We start from the raw sequence: 10,482 nt of genomic DNA on the forward strand, positions 1-10,482 counted from the left end.
AATAACACAAAATGTGAGATGAGAGATGATGTTGTACTAAAATATTGAACAAAAAATGAAATGAAATCGCATAAAATAAAATGATCATAATCTAAGTACTAAGTCATGCTATAATAAATACGGCTAATTTATAAGGCATATAGAAAATGATCATAATCTAAAAGTACTAAGTCATGCTAAAATAAGTACTATTAATAAATATTAATTACATGGCTAAATATTAAAGAAAAAAATAAAATTAAGTTATTTATTTTCATTGTATAAACAATATAAAACTAAAGAATAGATATCCAACATATTGTCATTTCTAGTGTTAGAATTGAATTTCTTTTGTTAGCATTAGTATTGATTTGATTTTTGTTAGGTTTTATTTGAGTTACTAATATCTATGGGCTATAAAACCTATTGGACCATTCAAATTCTAATTCCAAGCTTGAAATAATATGTTAAAAGACAAAAAACTATGAAAAAGTTTAAGAAATATTTATAAATTACATTATAAATAAATATTTTTATGTATAAAATATTTTGAAATTTTATACATATAATGTCGGGTTGGTTTAATTCGGTTTGACTTTTTTTAGTTAAAACCAGACCAAACCAAGAGTGGTCGGGTTTTTCTTTTTAAAACCAAACCAAGTCAAACCAAATCACTAGTCGGATTTTTCCCTCGATTTGATTGGAATTATCGGTTTGGTGCGGTTTGTCAGTTTCCATTGTACACCCCTACCTGCATGTAAGGCTTTGCACCTTTGAGTAACTAGCATTCATCATCTTCTAAAGAACACAATTGGAGACTCTAAGAGCTGGGAAAATAATAATTTTGAAATGTTCAAGCAACGAGAGGTTTAGAAGAACTATAGGTAATTACATCCATATCCCATATTGAAGAGAGGAGCTTAGTTAACAATATAAAAACTATGCATGTACTTATGGCGACATATTATCTACTTAGCCAGCAAAGAACATTACAAAACCAGCATTTTCAAGTGATAGAGGTCCAACATGAGTCAAGATGTACAAGCAGGTCTTCGAGGAGGCAGTTGCTGATGAGTTGTTCTCTGTTCCATTTCAAATAATATATTCATTATATTTCTCACCTTTAAAGCACTGGTAAATGAAGTTGATAATTATGAAAAAATTAAAACATATTAATGAAGAAAACACAATAGTTTGTCCGAGCGTTACAATTACCTGCAATTTGGGACGCAATGTTTCTATAGCCACTGTTGATTTTTGATCAACTCCTGCGCCTTGCTGTATCCATATGAAAAGAACCAACATCACCAATTAGAAGCAATCAATAATCACTTCCCAATTTTCAACATCTAGTCTAGGATAAAAGGTAATAGCTTAACCATTAAATTACTTCACAATTTTCCTTTCATCTTTATATAATTCTAAGGAATTTTCAGCAGGAGAAAAAAATAGACAAAAGGAATTAAAGTGAATTTTGCCGATTGGACTTACTATCAAACCAACGATAACGCTAAGAATTTTTGGGAAAGTCAACTTTAATGCCAAACCAAAGATAGCGATATCATTATGTCAGTGTGCTTTCATATCTTATGAAAATCTATTTGCTTTTTTATTTCTTCATGAAAAAACCAAAAACAAAAAACAAATACAGGTATATTGAAGTTTAATACAGGTATTTAATTAGGGATTAATTAAACACTACCTTGCATAGAGCCCAGTCTGCGGAATCAAAGAAGGCACGTTCATGGTCCTGCATCCACAGCATTATAAGAGGTTGTAAATTAAACTTTTAGGCAAAAAGATTTATTCTTTAAATATTTTAAGAGAAAAAAACTACAAAGCTTGCCTTAGAAATCAAAGGCTTCTTCTTTGGCATTAGTCCTCCATATTTGTTTCCAGTAGAAGTCGTCTACAAAAGTTAGGAGCAATACCAATTACACCAAACAATCAAAGGTTGAGTCAGAAAACAACTTATAAAATTACCGATCAGAAGTAGACACCTAACTCTAAATAAATCAATTAATATTTGACTATCTCCTTTTTTTCCTCTGTCTATTAGGCATCGGATTGAGCTTTCAAACTTCTTGTTGCCTAACATTTGACTTAATGACTTTTGAAGAACAAATTTAAACAATCAAAAGTTCAACGGGACCAAGTCTAGAACCCCATGTCACAATCTAATTAATTTGTCTTTTCGAAACTGTATTGTTCTGATTAAATCATAGTGTAGAGTATGGAACATAGAATAATAGACTATTTGAGCAAATTTTTGAAGCTAAAAGTACTTATTCTTTCATTTCAAGAAAAAACTCTCATTTTAGAGAATGAAGGCGTTTGACGATCAAAGCTTTTGGCGAAGAAACAAATGATTTGAATAGTAGCAGATTCAAGTTTTAAGTGAAAACTGAAACGAAAAAGTAGCTTCTCCAAACAATAAATGTTTTTTTAGACAAGAGTACCTATATAAAAAATTCATATTTATCAAATTAAAATTAGTATCTTCTTTTTTTCTTAATTTAACGCTTATAAGTACTTAATATTGGTCAAACACAAACTACTAACAAAAGCATTTCTCAAATGATTTAGCCGAACATGCTACTTTCTCGAATCACTTTTTGAAAAAATATTTTTGATAAAAAAATAATACTACTAAAAATCAGCTGATTTCTGCATCTTGATCAAACTTGCTATAGATATCCCAGATACAGCGCAAACTTTAAACGACTAATAAAATAAAAGTAGGAGTACTTCGTAGACATTTTCTAATTCTATTCTATTTACCTATAGACGACCAAATATAATTGATCAACTAGTCCGTTCATACTATAGTTACGTGTCCAACTTGTTTAATATTTGTAAAGTAGGGAAAATGAAAAAGATAATTCGTTAAAAAGAATCTTCTGACTCAAACTAAGTCAATTTTTACTAAATATCCTCTTTAACAATTATGAAACGTAGGAGGCGACTAGTACTTCCCTTTAGATGTTTAATTCAATATTTAACTTATTTAACTTGCTAAGTTTCCGCTTAAGTTAGTGCCGACACACTTCAAATATAGCGTACTAAATAATTGAATTTAAGCTATGAGTGGCTCAAATGTTTACAGTAAATCTAAATCAGAAAGCCTAGCTTTTAGAGACCACTCTTTTGTGATCCCATAGAGCAGGTTGCACGTGATTGCTTTGCCCCTTCAACCCCACAAATCTACATCAAATTTATGCCCTTGTTTAAAAATACATTTTTAATAAAATTTCTCAAAATATTTTTTTTGGACCACATTACAAATATTACAAAAAAAATGGTATGGAACCAAGAATGGAGTCTTATAGCTAATGCAGACAATTATAAGATATTGTGAGTTTTTGACTTGTTCCCACTCCTAATTTATCAACATAAGATCCTTCTTTGTCTTATAAAATTCTTTTCTAATCATGTCTGGTACTTGAGAAAAGATATAATAATCACACGAAAGAAAAATACAATATCAGTCCACTATATGAATTAACTAGTATGTACATGGTTTGAGAAGAACCTTGGATTAAATGCGTGCTTCAAATCTTGAATAATAACAAGCGTCTAGATTTTGAATGAAATTATCATTTTGAAAGCTAGTAACCACATATTGCATAATTAAAAAAATCATATAATTCAAATCGAACAAGCAATTACTCTTATTTAATAGTGATATTAACCTTAAAACATTATTATAAGACTCCCTAAATTCTGTCAACCCCTTGAATCCTTGCATATTTCTGTATCTAAATTTCTTAAATATTCCATCTTCTATGTGGTTTTATTATATGAAAATACTTGTATACTTCTATACATTACTTTACTAACTTTAATTGGATGTCAAGAAAAAAAGTAAATTGCACAAGAAGGTTTTAAGCTTTTTTCAAGCAGAGGGCGGCTACCCAACTTCCAATTCATAACTATCGATTACGGATGTTAGGTCCAATAACACACACGCTTCGTCTTTACTCTTTTCATTCTTTTTGAAAATAAATAAATATAAGAAAATGTGGGATTTGGAAGCATCTAATTAAGTCTCATAAAATCTTTATCTTTCTGTACAATTAACTTAATTAAAAATTTAATTGCTCCAGCACTAAAAATCTCCCGTACTACAGAACAGACCTTATGTATGCACCTATACAACTTCAATTTCACTGGAACCGTGTATGCATATCAACCGATTAATTATGTAGTTACGTTGTATAAATCCTTTGTAAACCTTAAACACATACGCATAGAAATTAAAAAGTTTTCTCTCCGTTTTACTTTATGTGAAGGAGTTTGACTGGACACAAAGTTTAAGAATGAAATGAAGACTTTTAAAACTTGTGGTTAAATAAATTATAGAAAGGTGTCATTATTTCTATGATTGACCAGAAGGAAAGAGTATAGAGGTAGTAATAAATAGCACCGGACTAATCTTTGTTAACTCATTGTTTTGTAAAATAAATAAAAGAGTTGCATGACAACTGATGAAACAAGAGAAATGCTCCTATACCCAAAGTAGCGAAAAAATAACTCAAAGAGGTGAAAGAAATGCAAGAGTTTCCCTTTCGTGTAGAAAATGGACAAAAAAAAAAAAAACAATAATAGTAGAATTTCGAGTACCTCATGATCTTGAGAGGAGACAGAAAGCTCTTGAGTTCTGCTGCTATCTGCCATCTGATCAGTATGTCACCAGCACCACTAAGGAGTTATCTCTCCCCTGTTTTATCCACTCACCGTATAACATGTATTTATAAGTTTATAGAAACATAAGAGGGTGGGGGGATAGAGTGTACAGCTATAATCCAAACAGAAGGCAATAAAATATAAAAAGGGAATCTTGGAGTACCTTGAAGCAGAGGAGATAAGAAGAGCAAGCAAAGGCAGAAAGAGGAAGAAACGGTGGGAAAGAGGAAGGTGAGAGTTAGGAAGAAAAGGATAGTTATTATTATGTGTACAAAAGAGTGAGATAAGAAACTTATAATTTCGACACGACATTCATGTATTCGTCATATTTATTTTCACACTCTAACTCTAACTAAATAATTTTATTCCAATTATACCCAGCGAGGAGAAATTTGGGTTTTGGGAAGGGGGGGGGGGGGGGGGTGTTTCATATTTTGTGCAAGTCTTTAATTTTTATTCCATAGCCAAACAGTTTTTTTGCAGGGCATATGTTTTTATTTTATCATAATAATATCTCACAAGTTATACTATACGCCCGTAATGAATTTATGTCTCACTAGGCATAAGTTCAATTTAAAAGAAAAAAAATAAAAGAGCAAAATTTAAAGACCAGCCCATTGAAGGAAAAACAGTGCAATTTCGTCAGATTTTATGCTACTGATTAGCTCGAACCCTCCGCTTCCACTGTTGTGGGCAATTTGCACGATTGGCCTTCTTTGGGGGTGGTCTTTAATTTTTGGCCCTCAAATTCTTGATGCTTTAATTTTGTGTCTTCGCGCTAAAATATCCAAAGGTTCGGGTTCGAATAAAGCATAGTCATAAAAATAAAATATAAATCGCAAGGAACTGAAAGTCTCGTCTTATGCGATGGCTCACTTATAAAAGAACTTTTAGTTATGTCTTGCGTGACATCTCGTAAAGCAAACTTTAATTATGCCTTAAGGCAAACTCTGCGGCATAAGATAGACTTTTTGCAAAACTTTGCCCTGAGATTTTTTTTTTGACTGAGTGAGGGTTCGAACCCAGAATCTCGAGATATTTTCGATCACTTTTTTAAGTGAAGGACAAAAATTATAGACGCAATTTGCGCGCCAAAAATTAAAGATAAGTACCTTTGAAGGATAATCCGCGCAAAAAATTGACTGTTGTAGGTAGCTTCTAGCTTTTTTCTTGTCAAGATTTACATATAGAATTAGTTTTTTTTTCTTTTCTTTTTCTCGCACACATAAATGTCAACATTTTATAAAATTTGTTTATTAACTAATTCAAATTTTATCTATAAATTTTGGTAATTTATCTCTTTATTCAAAAAAAAAACATGAAGGAAAGGAATATAAATTTAAGGGTAAAGGGTCAGTTGGTCAAATTTATTCTTAAACTGGAGTACAAAATAGTTTAACTTTACCCCTTTATTAAAAATTGAATATATATATATATATATATATATATATAGCTACAATTTAAACTCATAAATTGTCCTTCAACATGGAAATAAAGTTAGGAAAAGGTTTGGTGCATAGGTACGTAAAGTGGAAAGGGGGCAAAGTTGGGTGTTAACTGTTAACACATCAATATCAGCTGGACTTTTAGTCATAGCACCCACACCCACAATCATAGCACCCACACCCATACATCACACGTTCTTTTTATGACATGCAAACAAAACCGACACTCCGCACTATTCTCAAATCCTTGAAAAAAAAAAAAAAAAAAAAACTGTTTTGGCCCCTAAATTAGGGAGATAATATTAGACTATATATATATATATATATATATATATATATATATATATATATATAGATTTAAGCTTCATAGTTGATGCGGACCGGACTAAACTTTAATCTATATTTATTTCAAGAATTTCATTTTGTATGCGTTTTGATATTAAATCTGTACGTCCATGAATTCTTTCTCTTATTTAAATCAAACCCAAGTCCCATCACATAGACCATAAAGAAAAAGTTATATAGCTCGCAACTTTGAAAAAATTATTAAGTTGTTGTTTCTTTAATTATCACAATGTTCAAAATAATTCATTTTGATATTATGGTTTTCGACTATGTATATTGAACATTATGTATACGTGCAAAGAGCGTAACCGAAGAATAGTATATATAATTATAATAGACTAGCATTTTTAGTAATCCCCTCTTCAAAATTTTTATATGAATTCAATTTATCTCGTCTTTTTGAAATTCCATGTTTAATTGTCTATTCTACTTACAGTACTGCTAAAGTAAAGAAATTTCTAATGCAACGGACGTAAAGGTTGATAATAACCTGGTCAGTTCAGATAGGGCCGTTTTATTATATTCTTATTGTTATTTTTTTTTAAATAGTTTGTTTCCCACTAGTATTCTCCATTTCTTAAATTTAACTTATAAAATAAAATGATAGTAATAATTAGGTGCCCAAGTTGGACTGACGTTTAAAATGTCTTCCAACTCAGTGCACTTATGACCATATCATCAACGTTCTTTTAGGAGCCAAACACATATGGCCGTTCTAGAACGGCTATTAAGAATTTCTAAATCCTCCTTTCATTATCACTCACTTTATTTTTTTTTCCTGAAAATGATGCTAAGTATTGAACTCTCAATTTCTTGCACTCAACAATTATCCTTGAGTAAGTCTCATGTTTACCTTTAGCCTATATATTGCTGATTTTAGACCTTTTTTTTTGTTTTTAGTTACCTTAATTGTAGAGTCATGAGGTAATTTTTTGGATAGGAAATTAGAAGAGATCTAACTGGTTTTGAATCATGCAAAATGGTTGAAGTAAGGCATAAGCAAAGTAGTACTGAACTTTCCTTTTCTGAAAAGTTTACCCTGAGGTAGAGTATTCAAACGGGTTACTTCACTCCTCAGGGGAAGATATCAAATTCAATTTAATTTGTTTGCATCTCCTTTAACTAGGTGGATTCAAGATTTAAAGTCTGTGGATAACGATCCCGTGTTAACATACAATAATAGTTGTGCTCGTAGTAAAAAATGTATAAACATTTAGTGAATTTTTTAATATATATATAGCATATTAGCAAAACTACTATATTTCCATGACCCATATATTATATTTTAGATTCGTCTATGCCTTTAATATGAAATCTTAATAGGATATATGCCACTAATAATATCATTTATTATGTAAAATATTGGACTATTAACTTGATCCCAACATCTCATGAGTTATGAATATCATGGGATTTTTCAATTTAATATGCTATCGAGGCTCAGCTCGGCTCGGCTCGATGGGTGTTGTCATTGTGAAGGGGAGACTGCAATCTGGGAATGACGGATTGCTGGTTCACGCTATATTCGTTGGGTTCACTCGAAAGCAAGTTGGAGAGTTGCTCCGCTACAGGTTAACTTCACACGAGGTCGTGTATATATGGGTGGATTCCGGGTATCAGGTGTGGATTCTGGGACACCCAGTAACTTTAATTTTGCACAAACCGATATTTATATTGAGAAATCCATCAAATATATAAGAATTATTAGCTGGGACCCAAATAACAAAGTAAGTTGTTGGTCGCGCGGAGGAAAGGGAACCTGTTAAGCTTAGCTCCTTCCTTGATGAGGGTTTGATTCTCCTATGGCACACTTATATAAAGCATTTTTAAATCACGTAGGCCTTTATTTTGTCTACTTTTTTTTTTTTTTTAATAATTTTATTTGAGATTGTTGAGAACCCATAAACTTTAAATCATGACTTCGTCTCTGCCTATATATACATGCAAGTTGCAACCTGCTGCCAAAGAGACGATCATTTACCGGGAGTAAAGCACCAACTAAATGTAATAATCATGAAGCCGTCGAGAGTCGTTATGACGTTAACATTTAACATTTGAATTGTGGGTTTTTAATCAATGAAGCACTCAAAAATGTATTCAAAAAGGAAAGTTTTGTAGACTCTTGGCACACTCAAGGTATTGCCACAAGGTATTCCTTCTCTTAGTCTTTTTCTTTTCTTTTTTGAAAAGTTTATTCAGTCAAATGTGATCTTTAATCTCACGGCTGGGCATACGTGTTCAGTCTTTTGATGAAATCTTCCAATATATATAATGACCTTTAGTCTCACAGTAGGGCATATGTGTTTTTAACGTTCTATTACAAAGAAAGCATTTTCCTTGAATTCTATAAAAAGAGAACTACATAAAGAGCACTGTGCACTAAAATGCAAGATAATATCACATATTTAAACAACTCTCCTCTATAATATTATACATACGAATTAAAAAGGGCCAAAATTGCCCTTGTATTTTTTGCCGAGGAGAACTTTTGCCCTCCGTTAATAGTTGGACTGTTTTACGACTCTGTCGTTATCAAAAGGTCTCATTCTTGTCCTTATCTCAAATTTCAGCTAACAGAGCTATTAAAAACCATAAAAATACAAACTTTCAGCCACGTGTCAATGTTATTAAAAACATATTTAAAAACAATTTTTCTTATTCTTCATTTTTTATGGAGGGCTAAAGTGCTTCTCAGCAAAAAGTACAGGGAAATTTTAGCCCTTTTCCGTTCCTTTTATTTACCTTTTCTTTTACTTTATTTTAAATTATCTCCATTGTGCCACAACCATGGAGTTAGCCCTTTTCATCGGCAACATAATCCTTTTATTCACCTTTTCTTTTACTTTATTTTAAATTATCTCCATTCGAGGGCCCCTTCTCAGGGCAGCCAGTATGGACTAATGTCTACTTATACCTTTGAGAGGTCCACTTATACTATTGATAAAGTGACACTCCACTCGCCGCCAATGCGGAAGGATCGTTTTTTTCTCATTCCACCATTAACCGAATTTCAAATAAATGATTAGATACGCCGGATATGCTACTAACACCTCTCCACCTAAATACAAGAACTCACTATTTCCAAAAAAAGGAAGGAGGGAACTAAAATCACACAAAAATAGATACTCTTGCACCAAGTCAAACTAAATAAAAAAATTTAAAAGAAATTTTTTGTTGAGAAAATTGTAACAATGTCTATTTTTATAGTGAATACCACAAGAGAATGCTAGAAAATTTTGACTTTATATAACAATATCACTGATCCTCTTACCACTAAAAAAAATAGTTTTTTCAACCTCGATTTTCGACCTCATGAGGTGGAAATACGGGAAAATCGACCTCAAGCCCAGGCCGTTAAAGACTTGGTCGAAATTTTAACCGACCTTATGAAGTCGAAAAAAACCGACCTCATTATATTTACACCCCAAAATAAAAAATTAAATTACAGACTTCATGAGGTCGGTAAGTTAATTTTATATATTATATTTTAAAATATCAAGTTTAATGGAGTAGATTTTAATATAATTTGAACTTTTCGACCTCATAAGGTTGAAATTTTGACCTCATGAGGTCGGAAAACTATAAAAATTTAATTTTTTTCTTTACAACTGACCTCATGAGGTCGTTAATTTTAAATGAAATTTTCAGATTTTTTTTTTTAAAACAAACCTCACGAGTTCAAAATCTGGAAATTTCATTTAAAATGAGGCCGATATTTTATTTTCTGGGCTAGAACTGACCTCGTGAGGTCAAAATTTAACATTTTCTGGGCAGAAACCAACCTCATGAGGTCGAAATATAACAATTTTTGGGCAGAATTTTGACCTCGCAAAAAATTTGCTAGAATTTGCCTTGCCAAATATATATTCAATTCACTATCATCAACAACCAGCTCAAATAGCTAGCTGCCAACAATCTAACAAAATCTAACAAACACTTCATGAAACATTCTACAACCAACGACACATCAAATTCAACTCAAAACTATTTCAAATTTGAACTAGACCCTATTCAAACACTTTACGAA

At 31.5% G+C, this 10,482-nt stretch overlaps 1 protein-coding gene across 1 annotated transcript; it reads right to left on the bottom strand.

The window, feature by feature from the left end:
• Positions 1–806: 806 nt before the first annotated feature.
• Positions 807–4,985, bottom strand: LOC132042781 (uncharacterized). The gene is made up of 6 exons (XM_059433297.1): positions 4,829–4,985; positions 4,603–4,699; positions 1,826–1,888; positions 1,682–1,729; positions 1,195–1,257; positions 807–1,061 (listed from the first exon to the last, which is right to left on the bottom strand). Exons 2-6 carry the CDS (start codon positions 4,654–4,656, stop codon positions 1,011–1,013), a joined length of 279 nt encoding a protein of 92 aa, XP_059289280.1. The 5' UTR covers positions 4,657–4,699; positions 4,829–4,985; the 3' UTR covers positions 807–1,010.
• Between the last annotated feature and the right edge of the window lie 5,497 nt (positions 4,986–10,482).

This window comes from Lycium ferocissimum, unplaced genomic scaffold, assembly GCF_029784015.1.
Source record: "Lycium ferocissimum isolate CSIRO_LF1 unplaced genomic scaffold, AGI_CSIRO_Lferr_CH_V1 ctg17854, whole genome shotgun sequence".
NCBI classification, from domain to species: domain Eukaryota; kingdom Viridiplantae; phylum Streptophyta; class Magnoliopsida; order Solanales; family Solanaceae; genus Lycium; species Lycium ferocissimum.